The 25505-nt window shown below is 39.1% G+C and overlaps 1 protein-coding gene across 4 annotated transcripts in view; it reads right to left on the bottom strand.

The window, feature by feature from the left end:
* Window positions 1–24797, bottom strand: part of MCF2L (MCF.2 cell line derived transforming sequence like) — a 68189-nt gene extending 43392 nt beyond the window's left edge. For 3 of the 4 annotated variants that reach the window (XM_010162613.1, XM_029083656.1, XM_029083655.1), the window contains exons 1-2: window positions 24716–24796; window positions 16126–16240 (exon numbers count right to left, since the gene is read on the bottom strand). In XM_010162613.1, coding sequence (XP_010160915.1) covers window positions 16126–16240; window positions 24716–24791 — 191 coding nt within the window. In that variant the 5' untranslated portion in view covers window positions 24792–24796. Of the gene's footprint in view, window positions 1–16125; window positions 16241–24715 lie in introns of all 4 variants that reach the window. The other variant, XM_010162614.2, reaches the window with a different exon arrangement.
* Between the last annotated feature and the right edge of the window lie 708 nt (window positions 24798–25505).

Here is a 25505-nt window from a genome sequence, read left to right on the forward strand (position 1 = left end):
AGTCCTTGACCAAAGGATGCAGACACTTGAGCTTTCAAACAAAAGGTTGTTTCACTGTTTGAAGGGCACAGTGGATTTGTTCTTTGGCTTCTTGGGAACAACTCAGCTATTTTGGCTGAACTTTAAACCAAAAACCCACCTGAGACCTCATGAACGGAAAGAAAATTTGGCAGAGTTGTAAATGACTGGAAATCAACTCTTATGGTGAGAAACAGCATACAACCGTAGCAGAAGCACCTGCCTATTAAGCCTTCTTGACATTTCCCTTACAACCTCTGTTTTCTTTAATGTATTAACTTGTATCCGGTGTACTTTCTGAAACATAATTTATAGAAGCTTGTAATTCAAATTTAGTATTTCCTTCCTTTGTTTCCCTGCTAACACACACAGACAAAAAACCACCATGAGATAAGCTCTGTTCTTCTGTTTATTCACCAGCACAACAGAATAGAACATTTTTAGAAAGGCAGAGAAACCATCCGTGCTCTGCAGGAAATATGGCTGGCAAACTCAGGTCAGAAAGGTAGAAAGCAAAGGAAGGGGAGCAGGGGCCACAGAGGACAGAAGAAAGTGCAACAGAGGGTAGACTTTCTGCTTGGTCCCCTCTCTGTTTTGGGGAGCCAGTGTAACACCATTTGGAGAAGGTGAGAGGGTGAGGCTGAAGTACCCGTCCAACAAGCACTGAGTTCTCCATACAGACTGTAGAGCAGGAATTGAGTTTTCCTTAGTGACTCCTCAGCTTAAGATTACGGGGACATCTCCCTCTTTGTCTTGTTTGTAAGACTTATGAGCTCATGGACCTGGGGGAAAGGGTGGGAAGGCTTACAGTACATAGGACTGCAGAAAGAAGCTTTCCTCTCGGGTGTGTGGAAGGAATTACATAGTCATCATCTGAAAGATCCTTGCATTTCTCCAAGGTATGGGTGGTGACAACTGCTACACAAATAAGTTCCTATTGCATGTACACTGCTGTATGAAAACTGCTTGTATACATTACTACAAAGCAAAGCAAATCTTCAGGTTCATTGCAGAGACTCGATAATATCAACCTTTTGCACATTTGAAATTATGTGCAGCATTTTAGATTAAATAATTCCAGTTTAATTTAAGTGAATTTCACTCTTCAAGCCTTATTATTAAACAGTTGGCTTACATTACACTCAGAATTGTTCCCTACTTTGACTACCTCTGCCTATACATACAAACTAACTAGAAATTCTTGCTTTAAACGGCTGAACAGCTATTTTGATAGTAGGACTTCATTAATATTCAGTGAAGAACTACTGCATTGAGCAGAGCACCAAGGAAATGTCTGCAACAATCTGCATTATAAGCAATTGAAGTTGTCTTTAGATCCCTGGTACCACCTTAAAGCTTACTCACCCGCTGTAGCTCATCACTGACCATCAATGTGCACCACTGATAAGCACACACTGCTTGAAGAGACGTGGGGTCTCAGGCTGCTCACAAATCCTGATCTTTTTTGGCATGCAACATGTAGGCCTATGTAGGAAAGGGCATTCCAAATGTGGAATTGTCCATCCACCCACCATTGGCCATTGGCCATACTAACTTACCACAAAAGGGCAAACATACAAGACAGGGTGACAGATCATCTTATGAAAGCTATTGCCCACCCTGTCCATACAGCAGTTAAGTTTATGCTTGGACATGCCAAAAGGGTTGTATAGACCAGCTCTTTAAAAAAAAATCTCAAAGGCAGAATTGTATCAGTGCAGAAAAAGCTGGAGCTCAAACAGATTCAGCATATACAAGGAGACAGTCCAGTCCAGTAGCCTGAGCACAGGGGTAACAAACACTTTGAACACCAAGCGTTCCATTCACATCGTACCTCCAGTGACAAAAATGCTTCCAGCAGCTATCACTCTTTAAAGTCAGAAGTCATCCTATAGTCAGTCATCAGCAAACAAGCTAGGCTAATCAAGAACAGCATTGTCTTGTTACTTTGCTTAGGAACAGGTTATTGGAAACCAGACACTAACTAGTGAGCTTATTGTTTCCCAAGAGAAACTTTGCATCCTACATTTTCAGAGGCTTTTCAACTGATTGAACCTGAGCCACTTCAAAGACCATTTCTCCATCTTTCCTGCCTCCACTAGGAATGACCTCTTGGGGGGTAAGGGGGAGACAAGAACTCTTTCTTACTCATAAGTGTTTCACACATTTTAAAAAAAATGAAACCACTAATGCCTTGGCAATACATGCAAGCAGAGAAGAGCCGTCTCCTTAGTGACATTTATATGCTCCAGAAGACAGACAGATAATATGGTGAAGAACAAGGCATTAATGGTATTAACAAATCAAGATAGAAATCTCCAGTACAGCAACTATGAAAGAAAATCATTCAGCTAAGCCCTGTGGTGACATTTCATGTTACCAGTTTTATGCTGGTTTCCCAGCAAGGAAAAGGCCTTGCCCCACATCTCCTCTTCTTGTGTCCCTTAATGTAGGATAATCAGCACTTCTATTTGATCACTAGTTAAGTCCTAGAGGATGCAGTTTTTCCTAGAGCAGAAGAATGTAATGGTTTATGAATTTGACAAAGAAAAAATAAGTTAAACTTCAACTGTAACATTAAACAAAATCTAGTACCCAGGCTCTAAAAAGTAATTAGACCTACAACAGTTTAATTTTCTTACAATTCTTGATTGCTCATTACCATAAAGCCTACTTTGTTTCAAAACTGAGCAATTTATCTACCTAATTCCAAAACAAATCCACTAGTTGGGTATTTTAAAATAGAAACAAAAAAACATTATTTATTTGTCAATAATTGACACGTTCTCCTCATTAAAAAAAAAAAGTATTTGACACATTATTTGACACAAAATTTATTTGACATGTTCCCTTCATTTTAAAAGGTGTTTTACTTATTAATTTTAAAATCTTTTTGTACTTGATTGCTCTTTAAGTATTTTGATTTTATGACAGCTTCTTTCTCACTGCCCAAAGTGAGATTAAGATTAAGGAATTGTTGGAAACCATATGCTCGAAGGAGAAGAAAGCGGTCTTGTACTTTCTTGCGTAAATGATGGAAATAAGAGGATGTATCACACCCCACAAAGCTCCAATTTGACAGCTTCAGATATCACAGGTTTTTATAGTCCATAATACCCAGCCTCACTGTAGAAGGTGTCTGATTAAATCAATTTAGAGATAGTAGGAACTGAAAAAGAACTATAAAGCAGTCATTATTTGAGATCTACATTGGACAACGAACTTTCTAGTTTCAACTGCTAAGTGAGCCTGTAGGTTGTAACACAGCATCTAATCTGAATACTGCTTTATAGTGCTGCTATTTCAGATGTTAACGATGTGTTTTCTAGAAACCTGCACTTAAATTAGTACTTAAAAGCATTCAACTGAATAATAGCCTGGAAAATAAAAAGTGTTATAATCCTTTATAATGACATTGTTACAAGGGATATTCTAAATTAAATGTACAAATCAAAGTGATGGCACACCTAAGACAAATTGGAAGTGTTTGGAAAGCTGAACAGTAATACCTTCCCAGTAACTACACTTGCTCTAAATTAGCAAACTTTAAAATTATATTTTTCTACCTTTATGACAGCAAATTTGAGGTTTGAATTGCTATTGAGATATCAGTGGCAAAGAAACAATCTGCCAAGTAAATAAATAGAATGAAAACATTCCCAAAAGATGTCTGCGTAGACAATTTCATGATGCTGTCATGACATTTAATTGGTTAGAAAGAAAATAGCAGTTTGGTGACAAATTCTGACACATATGTATATGTACGTCTAACTGAGGTCCAAGAATATTGCACACATCTGAGAATAAAATTGTTCTTAACAAGGGTTAACATTTATGAACATAACATTTATGAACACCCAGATGAAGCTCTTTGGCTACCTAGCAGACCTCCTGAGCCCCTAAAGCAAACTAGCATGACATTTGGCTCCAATTCAAACTGCAGGCCTGGCATCTCAGTTTGGATTCCCCCAAGAACCACTTTCAGCTGAGGTGTGTAACCAGACTGTCAGATATCAGTCCTAATTCTAGCAACTTTTATGAGAAAAAACAGAAGTGATGAGCATGCTCCATTTCTGTCACATGGCACTGCATACAGGACAAATATGGGAATGCAACGCTTAATGACTTCTGCATCATTTTAGATGGAATTAGTAATACAATTTTGTCTTTAACTTCTGTAACCTATATCTCTTCAGCTGAAAACACTGAAGAAGTCAGCTAGGGGAGGAAGCACAATTGGGAGGATGTGTCAATGGCTTCTGATCTCCTTGGAAAATGATCCATAGGGCATAGACCTAAGAAACAGGCTCATCTCAAGCTTGCTGAAGTGCTGAATTTAAAGCTGGTGCTTGGTGGTGTGTAAGTCACTGCACTGCACCTTTATCTCTCCTTATCCAAACCTCTGGAATCAGGGACAAAACCTGCCATCTGCCCATTACTGTGTTTAACTAGTGAGCGCCTGTACTGTGCTTCAACAAAAAGCTATTGATCTAGAAGATTTTGTTATATTTTATTTTTGGGCCCTCTCATAGTTAGCTCAATGAACTTTAATTGTGGAAAGAAAAACCTACCCAACTCAAACTAAGGCTGACCATCGTTCATGAAGAAATATAGGAAAGAGAAGGATTTCCAGCAAAAGAATTTAAAATGAGACAGCGCGAAGTGCTGCTATACAAGTGCAGCCTCTAGTGGTCTGTCCAAAATCACTGACTGCCAAGTAAAAATTATTACATATAAAGTTCCTGGCAGCGACAGCTGCATTTCACCCAACACAGCTGATGTTGTGACACTCTACAGCAGGAGCATAACCTGTAAGCAAGGAGGAACCATTTCTCATTGATTCTTATGTTTAAAATCTGATTTTGAAAATAGAAACTGCTCCACCTCAAAAAAACCCCACAAAAACCCAAAACAAAACCTCACCTAAATCACTATGAATACAACAACAAGCATGCCATCTTTTTGATTCTTGTCCTGTTTTTTGCTAGGCTAGGGTTAATTTTCTTCTTAGTAGCTAGAAAGCACTGTGTTTTGGTTTCAGTGAGGATTGTTATGAGAAAAATGTTGATAACTACGAGGACACTGTGCTTGGGCAGTTTCCAAGAAGAGAGGACTGGAAGGGGGGAGTGGAGAAGAAAAGTGTAGTAGTTAGTAAAACACAGAACTGACAGTTGGATATGCCAATAAGATATTCCATATCATATTTGTGATAGTTTCCAGATAGAAACCAGGACAATATTACATCGTGTTTAGTATATTAACCGGGGCTGACCAGAAAGCGGGGGAATTCTCTCGGGCTCTCTTTTCCAGGATTGCTATTTCAGTTTTGGGGTTCCTTTTCACTCCTCCGGCATCGTTATCAGCAGGTGGTGAGCAATTGTACTCTGAATCACTCACATATATAGTTATCATTATTACCCTTATTATTATTATTATTATTTTAATTTTATTTTTACTCTAATTATTAAATTGTTCTTGTCTCAGCCTAGACAAGAACACCTCACCTTTACCCCTCCAATCCTCTTCCCAATTCCCTGGAAGGGGGCAGGGGAGGGGGGTGTTGCCAGTGGCCGTGTCTTGTTTGGCTGCCAGCTAAGTTTAACTATCACAATTCTACACTGGAATTCTGTGAATAGATGGACTTTTAAATGCACACTCAAAACACAGCATGTGACCTTTTATTTACTTTGGTTTTGACAGTTACTGCCTTCCCTTCAGAGAAACAGATGAAGCTGCACAGGAAATGAAGAAAATCTGAGTCTTTGTGTTGGAGCTGAACCTGTTAAAGTTTCATCATTAGACAAGGTTCAGATAAGAAATTTGATGCATTTCCCTTCCTCCACTGTGCACTTTTTTCCCCTTCTTTCTCCACATTCCCATTATCTCTCCCTAAACCTTATCCAGTGTGCCACCGATGAAAACCTTATCTCTTCCCTTTCCTATTATGCTTACTTTTGGTCCCAGCTGTTATTGGTTCATGCCCTAGGTATGTCTGAAAACACTCATACTGTATTTCAATTTTCTTTGGATTGGAGAATCATCAGATACACAAAATCTTATTTTAGGATCTCCACAGCAAGTGGGCAAAGAAGAATTTAGATGAATGTTGGGTTGTGAGGTGGCATGAATAAAAACCATGATAGGCAAGTGGTTGTAATTTGCTCATGAGGCGAAGAGACAAGCAGAACCACATAGCCTGGAAGAGCAACACTGTGAAAATGCTTTTTGAAACCTTATAACCATAGGAAAGATAATTATGCATGAGGTTGTGTCAATGACAGGAGATCTTAAAGGCCAGATAAACAGGAGACAAAATAATGAAAGTAACTTCAAAGAGCTTTGTCTAAGGGGCTGATAATAACTCAAGACTTCACACGTCTCATCCAAACTTTATAATAACTGTAGCCCAGAAGGCCACATGTAGAAACACGAAGCCCTACCCTGATCTGAAAATCCTTCAGCCACCGCAGGACTGTGACAGCAACAGCTCACCACATCTGCCTGAAAAGCAAGAATTCATGAGGAAGATGGTCTGCTATCAGAGACGTTCTGTTAATGAGGCAAGTGACAACTCACTGATGACCAGAAGAGCTGCTCTCAAGCCTTGGTCCCAAAGGTAACCAAAGGTCTTTACCCTGCACAGCAGTAGGTCCCCTGAAATTGTGAGATATGAATCCAAACACATTTACTTGAGGCGATTCCATCTCAAGCACTGCTTGTGTTCCTGGTACGTACCTTATTTATTTTAAAGTATTTACAGCAATTTCTACAGCATACACAGTCAAATTTCTCTTTTTCCTCCCTACTCAGCTTCAGAGATATGGGCATCAGTGTCTTCCCTGATTGGTCCCTATAGCTCCTCTTTATCTCCTATGCTACTCTAGGTCCTCAAAACAGTCTCTCTCCCACTTTCAAGCCAATTCCTCCTTAAAGTAAACATGACTGATATAAGTACAGTAATGCTGGCTACATTCCATCATATATGCTGACATTCTTTCTGCTCCAAAAGGTGATGCTGTTGGGTGGAAGCTGAACGGATGTAGCCAATGTTAAACATAAGAACTAAAGTGTCCAGGCATCATCGTCTGCCTGGGCATGGACACGCTTGTACCACGTGCACTGATTTCCTTTCTGTGGTACCCGTCAACCTTTTTTTTTATGGTAGCTTAGCAAGCTTTACCCCAACAAGGAACCCCACAGACTAAAGTGAGAACAGCTTTCATGCATTTCTGCAGGTACAGAAATAATAATTAAAATACAAAGTTATTGCTTAACAGATCCTCTTTTAGTGTGTGAAAAACAAGGTTTTTTAAAGAATTTTCATTTTTTTAAATGGAAAATACAGTGTAATTTCTTCAGGTCCCACAGAGCTGCTTTAGGAAGGACTGTCTGAAGAAAGGCAACAGCTTTGACTACTCATTTAGACTTAACTACAGATGACTGAAGTAGGCCATGTTATCCTTGAGGGATAATTAAGTATAAATAGGTCAATAAAGGCAAAAAGCTCCACGTTGGTTAAGCTTCAGTAAATATGAGCAACAGAAAGCTACGCAATCCTCACTTTAGAACTATTAAGTCAAGACTCCATAAAAGCATTTTTTACACCTATTCATAACTATGATATTGGAATTGTACATAATTCCAGTACACTTCAACAATCATTAATGCCACTACACAAAGTACTGTACAGCCAGTACAGCCACTGGAATGCTGCATGTTGTGTTTTATAAAGGTGAGTTTACACTTAAATAGGGTGTTCAATACTCTGAAGTTAAGACTGGACTAATGAAAGCTCCTGCATGAGGTCCAGCATTTTAGTAATTAACTTCCACAATTTTACAGTGCTCAATCTACCTTGTCTCCTTAGCAGATCAAATTTACCACTGGACAGTGCGTGTCATGCTTCCAGAGCCTATATAATACTCAAATCCTCTAAACCCTGGAGGTGTAAGTGGGGTTTAAAGACTAGAAAGGCTTTTCCTGTACAGGATTGAACTTTAAAATGAATTTAAAACATTCACAAGGTGGACATCAAACAAATGTAAATTGTTTCAAACACAATCTCAGTAAAAATTCAGACTTTGTAAGTAACATGTTGAGCTTTGTCCTAATTTGTCGAACTATGTATCTGACACAAAGCTTCAAAATACCATTTAACTTTAAGATGCAATGCTCTTACTTCAGTTGTAAACCTTTACATTTCCTTTCTGCTTACAGGAACATATGGCATTTACAACCATTTGGCAGCTGTGCTCTGAGAAAGGAAGGGCACACACAGCATGAGAGATTTTGCTGGAAGCCCTGGGATGTTCTCACTGACGAATTTGAGGGGCTGCCAATGTAACAGCAGGGTATAGGTTCCACATCTTCAGTCTGGATTGTAATCCAACAAAGCAGAGAGTGTGGAAATGAAACACAGCTGACAGAAATAAACTCTGAAGCTGCAAAACTGTTGCTCAGCATGTCAGTGTGAACTGTCAGGGTGTCTGGTTTTTGGCACTTCTTACCCTTTATGTGGTGACGTTCATCCCTGGCACTCTATAAAACAAAAGTGGTTAACTCTTAGCTAGTGGTGGGGCACTTGTTTAGTTTGCAGATAAATAGGGAAACACGTGCAGTTACCCTCCCATACTGGCTCTTAGCAAGATCAGCCTGGACCCTGAGGGACTGACCAGCTCAAAGCACAGTGTTACCCCAACACAGCTGCCCCTGCTTCCAGAGTGCAGTGTTGAATCTATGCCAAGGAGACTGGCCAGACCAGAGCTCTGTGTTCTCCAGTGTCCCTCACACTGATGTTTATTAGCTCCAGCAACGTGCTGTGGCACGTTCTGATCCCGACCTAAATCCGCCTCATCATGCTTTGCTGTGCCCATGCTAGTGAAGTCTTCTTGGATCTGAATCCACCGGAAGGCTTAGCACAGACATTTCTTTTTCAGTTTTCCAGTTAACCTGGTGTTATCCCAAAGTGATGGGGAGCTGGTGTAGTTAACAAGGAAAGGTCTACCCGAAGCTTAGCAAACCTTAACAAATGAGCTTTCAAACTGTCAGACATTGTCACGTTCAGAGATCACCTTGTTCTGTTTCGTTACTTGGACAGGATGGCTCCCTAATTTCCAACACCACATTGTACCACAAACAACAGGATTTCTTAGAAGGCCACATTATGTTCCAGCATTTGTAAACCATCAGGATCTCAAAGAAGGGGACGTTCTCCTGGGCAGGAAACCAACAGTGCTGGCTTTCAAAACAGGAAATTGCCGAACACAACAAGTTAACCTGAGATATGCTCGAGATCATTCAGTAGGACAGAAGGACATTACAAAGAGAGGCTGTACAAGACTTTCTGAATACAGGTACAAAAGGCCTGTACATTGTACTTAATCAGCAGTGTGGAACTCAAACTGGTCGTCAAAATCTGTTCTGAATTTTCTAACCTATGCTATTTCTTATTTCTCTTGAAAGGAACTTTAATATATTAAAAGTGTAAAACTGAGTCTTAAATACAATTTTACAATCTTTTGTGAACACAAGAATTCTAGCTTGCTCTCTTTGCTCAAAAAAACCCCAATGTGAGCAATGAAAAAAGCACTAAAACTATATTCTTTTGTTCTCTTGTAGAGCATATTGTTTTCTGATTGCAGTAGAAACTGCTAATTAACCAGAAGCAAAACCATATGTTGAAAAATCCTCTTTTTTTTCTTTAACTACTGCAATTATCTATTAATTTCTTTTGCACCGAGTGCTCACGCTACACCCCACATTTGGTAAATTCGTATTCCAAGAATGTGTACACACAATAAAATACGTTTAGAGTGACAGCTGTGATGGATAGAAGCAAATATGAATAAACGTGCCTTCAGGGTACACTGCAAATCTTAAAAAAAATCTATTTAGTAAGTAGGATAAATAGAAGAGGAAAAAATAATTTCAAAACTGAGGAAAAAAAGAAGAGAATACTGAATGCCCAGAGATGATGACTTAAGGGTACATTGGGCAGCTATTTCAGGAGCCTACTGCAAACCTGAATGGAACATTCTTCCTCCACCCTTTGCATATGTGGGCTGTAAAGGGTACATCACACAGGTGCCTCTCCCACTTTGCCCTAAGAACGGTGGGCACTTTGTATGGAAGTCGTCAGCTTTTTACTTAGCTAAGAGGTGAGACAACCTTGTTCTGTATTACCTCCTCTTCCCACCAAGCTTAGCAGCAATCCCCAGAGGACTCACCCAGTGAAGTATGAGGAGACATTCTTCCCTGCAGAAGGAGAATCAGACTAGCTACATGGACGCCATAAAATGTTCACAAAGTGCTTCCAATAGATGCAAGACTTGTCTCACTGTCCTCTGCTGAAAGCCAGTTGAATTTACAGAGTTCATCTCTTACAGACACTTATCTACAGGTATCACTTTATTCAACAACTCCATTGATAAGAACTATTAACTCCGGTGGATCGTTATTTATATGCGAAGTATTTGTACCAATTCAACATTTTAATTAAAATACACTTCCTAGAAAGTATGGCCTTAAGTACATTACACACTACTGTGGATTCTCCTTCTTTCATGTTGGGTACTACATGTATAAAACCAAAAATCACTTGACCTAAGCAAAATCTCTCAGTAAGAGAACCTCCACCTTTTTAATAAAACTCTATTTTGTACTTTAATTATAATAAAGCAATTACTAGCTGCTAAAAGGAAAAAATCTATTTCAGAAGTATTACACATACACCTTTACATTACCAAAACAGTAGTTACAAAAGGATTAACTATAACCTTCCATTGTATATAGTACTCACCCTTAATCCACCATTTCTTCCTGATATAGCAGTCAGTAATCTTTAAGTACACACAGTACATGACTTGTCACACATGTCAACAATCCTGTGCTGATCGATTATTACAAATGACACATTAGACATCACATTTTTTCCAGCTGTCTATAGAACATTAATTTACCCTGCTGTGTTAACAACCTCCACCATGAAGAAGATGGTTTAGCTTTCTGTTTAATGATATGCAGTTGCACCAGGGTTAACAGACTATCTTAAATTGAAATGAGGTATTCCCTTATCACTGTCTCCTTTCCTAACATCCTCATGTATCAGACATTTACACATCTGAGTACATGCTGGTAGCTCTGCTATTGGCACTTTTCTACTCCATGGTCATCTAAATTGGTAACATGCAACTTTTGACTTGCATTCCTAAAGGCAAGGTGTCCCATGAAACATTTAACTCTTCATGATTAAAGTTCATTATGAAAAAGACAAGAGACAGTTTACACAGGAAAAACTTGCAAAACTTGGTATTTAGAACAGAACCACAATGCAATAAGAAGGGACAAGGTCATGTTTACACCCATAAAGTTAGAGGGAATAATGAAGGTAGGTTAAGAAGTTTCAGTTTTCTCTTTCAATAGACAGTCCCAAGCTAGTCTTATTACCAAGACTTCTACTGGTACTTCTTTCACTTGGGAACAAATCTTGAAAACCTGATGCCACTGCTACGATTTACTACACCAGTAAATATTTTATTGGGGGAACTCCATTTCAGAGCACAGAAAGGTCCTTTCTTATGAGGCTCTTAGAAGCTTCTCACTGTCATTCCCATGAAATATCATTTCCCTTAACATGCAACTGTAGGCAATCCGACACTGAGTTTTGAGTGATTGCTGCCAACCCCCTGATGTGATCAGAAATCTCATATGGGGCCAAGTAGCACAAGCAGATTTCTGAGGAACTGCTGTGGCTCCAGACAAGTCCATGCTCTACAGGGCTTTTCATAAAAAAGTCTATTTCCCCTCAGTCAGAACAGCCAAAAGACAGAGTTACGCATTTTATAAGCTAGAGGACATTAACCTAGAGAGCAGTCCATGCATAAAAGCTGTGGGCTGCATATATCTCTTCAATAAACTTACAAAATAAACAAATTATTAACTAACCACCTCCACTTCCCTCAAAAGCAGTTTCCAAAGAATCCAAAACAATGTGAAATTTTAGCCCTTGAATACTAAGATAACAGCAAAAATCCTACGTTACGACACTTTTAACAGCACCAGAAATATCACAATTCAAGGAAAATTATAGTACTGCCCATCTTTGGAGTATACATAGTCATAAATTATCATTAGCAAAACATACTTTATAAGGGGATGTGCACTGACATCTGGCTAGTGGCATTTCTGTAGTTTTTTTATTCCTATAAACCTGTACAAGGGCTCATAAACACAACTTTACACAGTAAGCTCGTAACACCGCTAGTGAAGGCATCAGGGGTGCCTTCAGCCCTTTGAGATGATAACAATTCTCAGGCACACAAAGGCCCCAGGTGTCTTAACAGTGGCATTATTTTTTACAAGGTTGACATTGAAATGTTATCACTGTAATACCCAAAGTATCGCTACATTCACAACAGTTAATACCTTACTCTGCATATCTAGCCAGCTGGACTATCGCCTTGGTTCACACAGAACTGTTTCCTCTGTCTAAGGAGTAAGAAATTAGAGAAACAAGAACATCCTACAAGGACAGCCAGACTTAAGGAATGGCCACTTCTGGCTCCATACACATAGAATAATTGTTAGAGGGCAGGGGAGACAAACAGAAAAACCTCCAGAAAAATCTGTTCCCAGACTTTTAATTAGTAAAAATGTGCTCCTGCCAAACTGATGCTCTGGTACCCACTCAGTCCTCCCCCCTGTACCAGATGCTGTTCGTTCTGATCAGTTTCTCACATAAACCCCACTCTGTGCAGAAATTCAATGGGCCACCATGAAGCACGCCACCAAGGACCTTCAAAAGGAGGAACAGATGTGAATTTAGTACATAATTATTTGTAATAACAGCATTCAAGAAAGATACTATCAAGGGAGGCTTAGCACCACACAGTTTAATCAGTGCTGTGGTAAACAAAGAAAATGAAGCTGGCTGTCAGCTTCACAGCTCTACTCCCTGATAAACTAGGGGTTAACAAGTACAACCAAAATGGCACCTCACAGTACTGTGCTGCATATAACTCGTGTTCCCTCACAGGGAGTAGGTCCTACAAAATAATCAAGAGGAATGCCCTTTACCAGAACAACACTATTTCTCTTCATGCATGTACAGTAAACAAAAGCACACATATGCATGAAGGATATTTGCCACAATTAGTTCCAAATGTGAACTGAGCATGGTCCATGCTGAGTTGCACTGAATGCTGACAGTGAAAAGAATGTGAAATAAAGCTTGAGATCAACATTTAATTAGTGTTACACAACCTGTGTTTCTAAGAGCTTTTAATCTGGAAGAGCCACATAGGCCAGTTTGGGAAAGACATAAAAGAGATCTCTTGATTCATACAACCATTCATGTTTGAAGGGACCTCAGAAGGCTTCTCATTCAACCTCCCACTCAAAGCATGGTCAGCTCCAGAGTCAGACCACGTTGTTCAGGGCTTTGTACAGCCAGGTCCTGAAACCTCCAAGGACAGACTTCATAGACTCTCTTGGTAGCCTGTCTCAATGCTTCATTATCCTCTCAGAGACAATTTTTTTTTTCCTTACATCCAGGTCAGAACCTCTCTGTTCCCATTCACATCCTGGGCTTCTCTCTCTCTCTACCACCCTCACTTTGTAAGGAGCCCATTGCCATCTCCTCCTGTTGGTGGGAATGGTGGCTGTTGGGTCCCCACAACCTTCCCTCTCCTCACCAAGCAAGCCCTGCTCATGTAGCCTCTCCTAGCACATCAGCTTCAGCTCCAGCCTTGACCACTGTGGAGATGCCATTGGACTCACTTCAGTTTGTGAGCCACCACCCTATAGTAGCTCACAGCTGGGCTCACACTGGAGGTGGGGTCTGAAGAGAGCCAGTCAGTCAGAGGATGGCTGCTGTTACCTGCTCTGGGACTTGCTCCTGATAGTGTAGCCCCGGGGCTACCAGCCTTCACTGCTGACAGGGCATCTTGCTGGCTCATGTTTAGCTTGCTGCCCACCCAGGGCCCTAAGGTCCCTTTCAGAAGAGCAGCCCCACAGCTAGTTCCCAGCCTGTACTTGCAGGGAGTTAGTCCATCTCAATCGCAGGACTTCTCACTTGTCATTCCCAAATTTCACGATGTCCCAGTCAGCCCATTCTTCCCGCTCATCTATGTTCCTCTGAATAGCAGTTCTTCCCTCAAGTATACTGACTGGTCCACCAGTTTCTCATCCCCAGACTTGATGAGGGTACACTCCTCCTTCTCCTTGTCCTTGCCAGCACAGATACCTATAGTTCCCTGAGGAAGCATCTCCAGGTACAGCGTGAGCCATTAACCACCAAACTTTCAGCTTGATGATCAAAGCAGTTTCTGACCCATCCAGCAACCCATCTGTCAAGATATAATAACTCTAAGTGGATACAAAGGTGCTGAGGGAGACTGTGTTAAAAGTCTTGCTCAAGTTGAGGTGAAAGACATGCACAGCTTCCCCTCATACATGAATCCAATAATTTCATCAGGTTGGTCAAGCACAATTTACTTCCGTTTGATCCATCCTGGCTACTCCCCGTCACCACCTTCTTTCTTGTGCCCATGAGTGTTTTAAGAGGACTCACTCCATTATTTTCTTACAGACTAAAGTGAGGCTGACCAGCCTATAGCTCTCTGGATCATTATTCTTGCCCTTTCTGAAAATGAATGTAATATTCACCTTTCTTCAGCCACGGTCCATCTCTGACCCCAAAAACCTTTCAAAGACGATAGAAAGCAGCCTCACTATTACATTGTCCAGTCCCCTCACCACTCCTGATGTAGCTCATCTTGTCCCAAAGACAAGATTTGGGTCACAGAATCACACAGAATCACAGAATGTTAGGGATTGGAAGGGACCTCGAAAGATCATCTAATCCAATCCCCCTGCCGGAGCAGGAACCCATCTCAAGAGATCCTTGTCTTGATCCTCACCTGCTGCTACTCATTCTCCTCCTTGAACACTGTCTCTAAGCACATAGGTCCTGCAGACTCTGTCAGAGAAGACTGAAGCTAAGAATTCATCAAGTGTCTCAGCCTCATCTGTGCTAGCTGCCATTAATTTACCCAGCACATTCAGCACAGGTCCACATCTTCCTTGCTTATTCCTTTACTGCTAATGCAATAGTATTTTTAGGGGGGACCCTTGATGTCCCTTTCTCCTTGTTCTCAAGTGCAGGTGTGCTTTTGACTTCCCTGAAACCATCCCTACGTGTTTAGGCAATGTTTCTATACTCTTCCTTTGTAGCCTGTCCCAGCTTTCATCTCCTGTATGCTTTGTACTCCAGCTCAGTCACTGGTTCCCTGTTCAGCCAGGTCAGACTCCTGTTATGTCTATTCATTTTCCAGGACATACCATTCTTGTAATTGGAGGATGCTGTCCTTAAAAAACTTGCCAGCTTTCCTCAGCTGATTTACTCTTGAGTTGACTTCCATTGAATCCCACCTACCAGTTCTCTGAATAAGCAGAAGTCTGTTCTCCCGATGTCTAAGGTCTGTACTTTGCTATTTGCTTTCCTCACCTCCATCAGGATCTTGAACCCCACTATTTCATTCCTGAACAGATCTTCAACAAAACCACAATTTTTACTGAGCAGCCCATTGATAACACTACCATGTTCCCTAAGAGAACCAGGATTAATTGCTGGGCCTGCTGAGCACCCTCAGTCAACGTTCTGGAAGTGCTGCAAAGACTGCACGTTCAGCTGAGCTAGGGAAATGGAGCACAAATCACTAGGATAAACCTCTGTAACTATGGAGTATTCCTCACATATCTTGAGCAGCATCCAGGAATTAGCATGTTCTGCCAAAATTATACATGTTTTCAATTAAGACACAGAACATTACACTCTAGGATACAGCAAATATAAGAAACAAAAGGACAATGCCCATCACAGAATCTGCATCCATACATACCAGAAAGTAATTTTCTGATGAAATATAAATAGCACTATATAATATATTAGGCAGCTGTCACTAAACAACACTTACTGGCACTGCACTATAAGATGCATTTTCCTTTAATTAAATACCAAGCCTGACCCTTACACCAACACATAAGTGACTGAACGTGAAAAATCACTTAGCAGATAAAAAGAGTATTTTCTCCTAAATATGTGCTCACCTTGGAATGCTTGTCAGGTAGGTCAGGACGTTCTGGAACTCCTTCTCAGGGATCTCGCTGAAAGCTGGATAGTCTGGAAAGGTGATAACAGGGCACCCATCTCCCCCTCTTCCACCTATAAAAGAAACAAGCAGCAGGTACATTTACATTCAAGTCCCTTTACCTAGCCTATAATTTCCTAGTAATGAAACCACTGTGTTTCTCCTTTTTTTGGTGCAGGGCTCATCAGCATGGATGTTGTTTATTCTGAACAGTCTAGTTTCTTCTTCAGAGCTTAGGAAGTTTTATAGGAAGGAACTTGTTACGCCACATTAGACTTTTTCCTGTACAAACATCTTTGCTCATGGGAACACAGTTTTGACACCAGATGGCAGTGCATCCTTCTTTTGATAAATGTCAACTGTATGCAAATAAAACCAATTTGGAGAAAAAAAACCCATGAACTGATTTAGGGCGGGGGGGGGAAAGATAATTCCGATTAAAGTAAGTGAATCTCCATCTTGAACTGAACTCAACCTTGTTACCAGTATCTGCCACCCCCACCCTTCAGCTAGCTGCTCTGCTTCCAAGACAGTCTAAAAGAAGTGGCAGAACATTAAAAGAAATGGGAGAAGGTGTTTCAAATGAGATTTCCCATTCAACTTCTCAGATTACCCATGAAAGGTAAAGCAGAGCCAAACACCTATGCTGCAGTAAGGCTGCTGATGAGCTACACGATATCTCTATTTTTTCTGGCATTTGCACTACTGGGTTGAATTCACAAATGCAACACTTTTTAATGTGTTTCACACACATTTTTATACACAAAATGTATTTTTTTAAAAGGCAATGTTAATGATTCATGTGTTATGCAAGTATATTTTCATACCAATAGGCTGGACAAAGGACTTGTTGAACACTAGCAACTGCACAAATAGTCGGGGGGTGGCAGGGACACATTGCTGGGAAGTTACCTTTGTTTCACAGTTCAAAAAGAGAAGAAAAACAGCTAAAATGTCTGTGGCAAAACAATAACGATACTTTTTCCAGCCCTGAAATCTGACAACTGTGTGGAAATCAACAAGAGTGATATGTGAAAACTATAGTGTGCTATTACCCACTTCAAGTGCCTTTAAAAACATCTAACCTCACCAGAAAAAGAAGAGAAATCTTTGAGCTCAGATGCATTTGGTAAAAGAAACCACCATTTCCCTCCAAAACCACATATAAGTAGAAGAGCTCAAATAGTATCCTTATGTTAATTTGTGGTGAAACTGAATTCCATCTACCAGCTTACAGGCAATATGGTGCTACCACTGTGCAGCTCTTGAAATTAAACTACATCAGAAAATGTGCTCAGGACTCATTTAAACAACAACAACAAAATGTAACTATTATGCAAATATCACAAGCTTGCTAATATAACCTTTACAACACATCCAAACTCAGCAGTGTTAAGCCAAGGGAGTTAATTTTAGCTATGTAACTGTTCACACCACAAATGCAAGTTAAGACCAATTTTGATTCTATTATTTTTTGTTCTACCCAGGCTCTCAGGACCAAAGCATTTTCCTCTGTCATTAAAACATTTTCCAAGCATAATAATGATTATTTCTGTTGCTCAGGAGGTGTTCTGTTCTCTCTAGAATATCTATTTTTAGGTACAATTATACACTATTTGCTGTATCCCTTTTGGTTACTTGCTTTGTTCTATTTGATTTCTATAAATAGGACATATGAAACAAAAGAAGAACAACAATACACTTGCAGGACATGTCCTAAAAGCAGAAGCCCAGACTATGACCTTCAGGAAGCTCCCAGACCACCACCAATTGTCAAGAACAAGCAGAGCCATCCTGCCTTGACATTGCTTATTAATTTTCAGTTTCTAATACAGTCATCCGTGGTTATCTTGGGTGGAGATGGCTCTGCCCTGCCACGTGCTGTTATAAAATGGTTTTTCACAGATTATCTTTTTCTCCAGTATTTTCACGCTGGGCACACGTATACCTTCAAATGCTGCTCAAGTGCTTTTCCTTATCAGGACCTTGCTGCTGAAAAGAGTTTAGGGCTGAGTGACCTGAAGTGCTATATGTAATAAATTCTGTGTAATTTCAGCTTTAACATTGCTGGCCTATAAAAGTCACTTTCTCTATTGCAGCTTCAAATACACGGCCATCAATGGGAGACAGGCCACCTGGCAAAGCAGTTGCTACTTACAACTGAGTGCCTGTCACAGCAAGCCACAAAAAGGGCATGGGAAATACAACGAAGTAAAAATCCTACATTTAAATTGTGTTTGTATTAAATAATAGTAGATGGATTCACTTTTTAAAGTGTCCTGTGTTTCATAATGAACTTGATGCAGCAAGGAGTGATTCCCCCGCCCCCCCCTTTATTCAAAATCACTTTTTCTTGCTTCACCTCTACAAAAGCAGAACTACACAGTTTATTCCAAAATTAGCTGTGTAAAATATGTTTGGTTTTGTTTTTTTTTTTCTTTCTCCTAGAACAAAATCAAGCCACAGAATCTAGGGAGAGTAGAGAAAAGGGAAATGGGAGTTTGGGAAGCTAGGTTGAGGCTTTTTGTTGTTGTTTTTGTTTTTAGTGAGACAGAAAGCATCTGAGGGACAAAATTAACAATTTTACTTCTCTCATCTTTCTTGAAACATGGGCTCAAGGCAAAAATTGAAAACATCCTATTAAAACCAATTCACATAATAACCTTCCAGCATTTCAGAAATATACACCCAATTACAAGAAAAGGACATGAAACAAATGAACTTTACGAGTGCTAGAGTTCATGAAAATAATTAGGTTTGTTCAGAGTAATTTTTGAAATGAGCAACTGGAACTTTAATCGCCATCCAAAAAACAGCGATTTATCTGTTATATTCTAATAAATTCAGGTCTGTTGGTAGAGTGACTATGTCTAGTTACCTCAAAGTCATAACCATTGGAAAAACATCTCTCTCCTTCCCCACTAGTTTACAGTTCTGAAATTTCAGCCACAGCTGTGGAACAGCCTCAACTTATTTGCTGGCCAAGTTCTGTCCACAATGACACACACAAGGCTACTTCTATTTCTAAGCTTAAGCAGAGATGCACTGACTGATCCAGCTGGAATTTAGTAATTTTATGTGTTCCTAAGACAATTGAGTATCTCTTTGAGATAATTCTCTTAGTCTAACCTTAGGGGGTCTTTTGTGTTTGGTTTGTTTTTTGGGGTTTTGTTTTGGTTCGGTTTTTAATTTTAATCTAAATTTCTGAAAGGACATTAAACACCTTATTTTTGTTTAAAAATATAAACACTGTTGTGACTATGCAAAGGAAATGTTGGATGGAGCTTTGAACAACCTGATATAACAGAAGATGTCCCTACACACTGCAGGGTGCTTGGACTAGATGATCTTTAAAGATCTCTTCCAACTCAAACCATTCAAGGATTCTGCAATTCCATGGTTCTATGAAAACGCTGAAAAAAAAAAATCAGCATTATTTCTTTTTGAGATATTAAACAAATGCCACTTGAGTGCCAGCTTTTGTTTTTGTTTACATTGCAAAGAGCAGAAGAGAAGACATCCATCCTTAATTAAGCACATTAAATCAGTTCACACATATTTCACCTGAAATGATTCCCAAGAATTACTTGAGACATGTCTCATGACATGCAGCTGTAAGAAACATTCTTCAAATGAGAGGATTATTATTTTTCAGGCTAAAACCAGAAATACCCATAGAAGTAAAAAGCACTGAAGTGTATGTCAGCAATTAAAAGAAATAAAATTATAATACCACTTTAAATTAAGTAGATCTGCTTCCACCCTACTTCCGTGAGCCTTCATTAAAACAAACTTTGTTAGTAACTCATTTACAACTGACTTTGGCAACCTATTCAATTGAAACTTCTTTAACAGATTTAGTATCAAAGAAAACAGAAATTACATCTGTAAAAATGGAAATTTTTCAGTGGATAAATCTCTACAATTCTAGTAAACTTCCAGTTAGGTGGAGTTGTCTTCTAAACAGATCTACATGCCTTGTTCTTTGGCCAGTTTTTACATCAGTGACAGCCTTATGTTTTGGGGGAATACACATTTTAAACCCATTTTGAATTGCAGTAGCTCCACAGGTTAGGTAGTAAAGGAACTTAATTGTGCCTAGGAAATAACACTTTGTGTTCCTAACTTTTGTATACAACTATTTAAACAATAGTGCCAACCATTCAAATTATGTGGACCCAGAGCATAGTGATCTCATCTATGAAGGGAGTCATCTAGCTGTTCTACTGAGAGATGGGAGTGGTGAAATTTACCTTAAGTCTAAGTAATTTAGCATTTATTCGTTATATTTTGCTACCTCTAACTTCTCCCACCACAGCTGCAATCGCTTTTGGGTTTGTTTTATTTTTTTATTAAGCAGGTACAGTGATAGAGAAGTGCCAAGCCAAGGAAACGGCAACACTATTTTACACAAATTCCAATCAAGAGGCATATTAGTGACTTGTTATTGAAAAAAACCCCTCAAATGAGAATTAATACTCTTTTCAATTTAAAATGTCACTAACAGGGAAAATTACAAAAATGATTAATCGTACAGCTGCCAAAAAACACATGCACATGTGCGCGTGCACACACACACACACACATAGAGAAAAGGATAATTCCCCACAACCCCCTGAAAGACATATTGGCTCTTTTGCTAGGGCCAGCAAAATTTGGCAGCAGCAAAGGAGATTGCTCAGATTTCCAGGAAAGAAGAACAAGAGATTACTATTGTTTCCCTAGTTATTCTGCTCCTGTTTGTGTAAGAAAAGGTATTCTCAAAAGCACTCTGCCCAACTCCACAAAAAGCAAGCAAGGTAGGTGGATATAATTAGATGATGACAGGGTAAAGAGGTAGGTTTTCTGGCCTGAATCTGCAATGCAAATGAAATGGTATTCAGATTACAAGAAAACAATATGATCTCTATGTTGATCAATATGCACACACAAGATTCAAGAGAATCACCACTGTTATAGCTCAGATCTACAACTTTGGTTCAAAAGACCTAGCTTAAGTAAAAGTAAACTCATTTGCAATCATGTCAAAAGTGAGGTCCTCATGTGAATGACAGAAAAGCTTACTACATATTTTGCTTTACTGTTATAGTGGTTCATCTATTATGTTTGTATGTTTCTGATAAAGAATTTCTCCTTTCTACTTTCATAATATACTTAACTGGAGTACTCAGAATATTTGAAATTACATGTAGAACTCAATGAGGTAGTGGATAAAAGCTTCATTGTTTATCCTTTGCAAAGAAAAGCAGAATCAAGAGAAATTTATTAAAATATTCTTTCCTTGAAATGAGAGAGAAGTTTTAGTTTTTTAACTTCACAAGCTGCATTTTGCCCATGCTAATCAGCAGCAAGTATACTGGCTTAGAAATCAGATTGTGATAACTAAATTTGTACCTGAAGATATCTGAACTGGAGATATTAGATTAATGTTTTCCCCTTTCTCTTTTTCCTTTACTACCTTTTTTCTTTTTCTTAAAAAAAAAAAAAAAAAAAAAAAAGAAATCTCTACTGACTGTGGGTTTAGCACAGTGAATATAAAATAGCAGTTTAAGCCTACACCTCTGAAAGGAAACTGCTAAGTAATACCTCTTCCACTGTGAATACATAGCATAACCATTGACCATGTTATATTGGCAACAAAAATCAAATTGGTATTTTTAACTAACTGATGCCACATACGTGGTACAGGATCCACTGAGAATTTCTTAAACACAATTTTAGAAACAGAATCAGTACCCGTGGATCCTTCAAAGCAAAGAGTTTAAACAGCGAGGTATTTTCAGGTCACTTCCACAGAGGAGAGCAGGAACACAGCCAAGGAAATAAAGTTACAGAGTGAGGAGAAGCATATTATTTAAAGTGATAATTTAAAGGGCCAAAGATATAAGCATTTTGAAAGCTAGTACCAATGCTAACTTTTTCAACTGCAGGAAAACCAACTATAAATCAAGAGACAAAAATGCAAGTAGCCTGAACCTGTATTTGTATTTCCTTTAATGGAAATATTTTGTTTGAAGTTGTTCAATGTATAAAGAGGCATTCAAAGGAAAGTGAGTTGAAATAATTGTTTCAGTACTTATGATGCCCAGGAGTCTCATTTGCACATCACATAGCTTGTACGACTTAAGATGCATATAAACATACACACCTGTCTGAATGCTCTTCCTCATCTACATTTATTTTAACATACCTGCATACAGCAATGGCAGACAGTTGCAAAGTTGGGAATGAAAGTCACACAGCAACTTTCCAATCAAGGAAAGGGGAAAAAAAATACTTATGAAAGAAAATATAAAGTGTGAATGAAAGACTAACAAATACATCTTCCACAGACTTTTAAATGGACCTTCCAATATCCTCCGTGAGGATTTTTTTTAAAAAAAAGTAGAAGATATTTTGCAATGCAGAAGAAAAAGTGGTTGCAAAAATACAAACTAAAGGAAGAAAAAAGTAATACAGCTGAAACAGCGAACAATGTAGAGAGGATGTTTAATACAACCTAGCAACAACGAAAAAGAGTAACGACAATTCTTGCAAAGATAAGGACTTTGTTCCACAGAAAGAAAAAGCTCCAAGGGAAAAAGTAAACAGCTGGGCCTGAGGTGAAATATTAACTTTGGGGTTTGTAAACTTCCTACGTGAATGACTGATTAAAAACCTCACCCGCAGCTTGCCCCTCCATTAGATTTAACTGAACTCACGACTGCATACTCACTGCTGAGCAAAAGCTAGAGTCTTCCACATCTGTTGAAGCACCTTGATCTAATTGCACTTTGCTTTGTTTACCAAACTGAAGCATTGTTGTCAGTTTTTGCTTCATTTCAATCCTAACTTGGCTGTCCCTGTAGCATTTCCATTACAATCTAAGAGAATGAGGGACACAAATTACTTTGTACCTGCAGAGGAAAAGAGACCAAGAGAAAGAAGTGACCCCAAATTAAATCAAAACACAGAAAGTAGTTTGGGAAGGGCTACAGCCTTTAGCTGTAGAAGCAGGCTAGGCTTCATTCACTATTCAAGCAAGCGTCCCACGAGACCTAGATACATCCTATTAAGAGAAACTAAAGTGATTCTCAAATATGTGTCACATTGCTGTTAAAAAGCTAAAAACTGAAATGCATCTAAGATGTTAAGGGATTCACCATATCTGCAAAGATGCTGTCTTCCAAAAGTTTCCATAAGTATAGACTTCATTTTAATGAGTTTTATGTCATGTCTTGATACTCTATTTTCAAGGCAACTTAGTAATAAGCAAAAAAGTCCCCTTCACTCACACACTCCCTGTGAATGTCTTTAAGTGGCAATTCAGCAAAGCCACTCGTAAGCACAATTGCAAGAGCAAACAAATTGTACCTAAATCGAGTATCAAAGTATTAGCTCTGTTCCTTTGTTCACAGAATCCATAACACCACTATTTGGTACAGCACAGAAAATTAACCATCAGTGTCCTGCAGAAGAATATTAGGTTAAAAGAACTGAAGTGCAAAGTGAAATGAAAATGCCTAGTAGTCGAACTGTCCAAGAATGATAAAATACAACAGAGCTTACTAAGCTCCACTGCACAGTGGATGTAATGAGTGCTGAAGACGCTTGTGGCTGTGCAAACCAAACAATCTTAAGAAGTGAACAATCTCTAGTTGGACTCAATGAGATTTTATTCATCTACTGTAGTCAGCAGTTTGCCCCTCACTTCAGAAGGACAAAAAAAGAATGTAAACTCTACTTGCAGTTTCCTAGATAGGCCAATTCTTGCATAACACTATTATGAGCTTTTTTTGATCCTGGATAAGAAAGAAGAGCTTGGGAAGTCAAAAAAAATAAACTGCCAGAAAAGAATTGTAGCTTAAACATCATCCTCTCAAATGGAACATGAACATCCAACTTCATAAACAAAATAATCCTATTTCCAAGTGCTACCACCACAGATCCACACTTAGTTTAGCTTGTGTGGATCTGTGGCAGGAATAAATCATAATTAACGACTACAAGTACAACAAGAGTCAGTGAGCTCTTGCCAAGCAAAGCCAGCAGCAGCATAGCCTGTGGGCCCTGGACTGCAAGATCACAGCAACCACCAGCACATCCACACCGCACTCTCCAACTCCCAGTGAGGGCTCAGTTAGCTCAGACAGCTCTAGGTCAAGTGTCTCAGCCCTGTCTCAGCTCCAAGCACTGGGGAGCACAGAGAAAGTACCCACAGCTCCTCCTGATGACAGGAGACTACATGCTGTCGTAATGGGCTCATCAGCACTTCCTTATTTATTTTCCCGTGTTATTCTTTTATCCTACTCCCAATTCCATCCCATTATCCTGGATACTGGAAAATTAACTATAATATAAAATTCCTATTACACTTTTTTCTAAATAATAATAAGAAGAATAAATTATTCTTTTCCTAAATCGTGGAATAACAAGTCTTGCTCGTCTGTATTTTGAGTTGCTCATAAAATATTAATTTCTCCTATACAAGACCTCAAGAACTATGAAAGCACAATAGGCCCAACCATACACCTGAGCAATGTTTGTAGAAGGGAACACCATAGTCTTACCTGACAGGTAAGCAAATTGTTTCTTTAACTGGTCCTGAATATCTGCAGCATAGAGGGGAATGATATCCTGATGCATGATTTCATCTGTGGAGTGAAAAAAGAAAATTAGCATTGCAAAGCCACTTTATGTAAAATTTCACAGCAGACTTAAAAAAAATCATCCCTAGAACACAAACATCCAGAAAACTCTTCAAGTTTTGAAAAATATGTGACAACGTTTGGAGTCTTTCAAGTGTCTGCAAGGAAAAACTTTTCTTTGAACAGCATATTGATAAAAGAGTAATGTGGTTTTGGTGACACTCAGAAGCAGTACAGGATGTCACTGAACCAAACACTGTAGAGCTAATATTCCTCAAGAATTATGTTAAACAATGAGTTTTTTTACATATCAAATTCAATTTTTATTAAAACCTTCTCAACTCATAGGAAAAAGAGAAACTTATGATCTGTTATCGAGTGTTGAAATATCCCAAGGCAACAGCGTTCAATAAGGTAAGTAGAACAGGCTTGAAAGGACATCCTTACATTGAACACACACATTTGTACCTCAACGGTGAGAAGCATTGCTTAATCTTTTATCTCAGCCCTTCCGCTTTAGCTTAACGACAAACACACTGCTCTCCCTAGTTCTGATTTTCTGCCACAGTGTTTGAGCAGAGGTGTTTCCCACGTATTTCCAGAGGTCAAGTAGAAACCTAAGTTTTGCTGACCACGACAAAGACTGCATGACAGAGTTGCCCCATTCATTAAACTATGATCTCATTTTTTTTTTAACAAGGAAACAGAAAGT

This window comes from Antrostomus carolinensis, unplaced genomic scaffold (genome assembly GCF_000700745.2).
Source record: "Antrostomus carolinensis isolate BGI_N321 unplaced genomic scaffold, ASM70074v2 scaffold8572, whole genome shotgun sequence".
NCBI classification, from domain to species: Eukaryota; Metazoa; Chordata; class Aves; order Caprimulgiformes; family Caprimulgidae; genus Antrostomus; species Antrostomus carolinensis.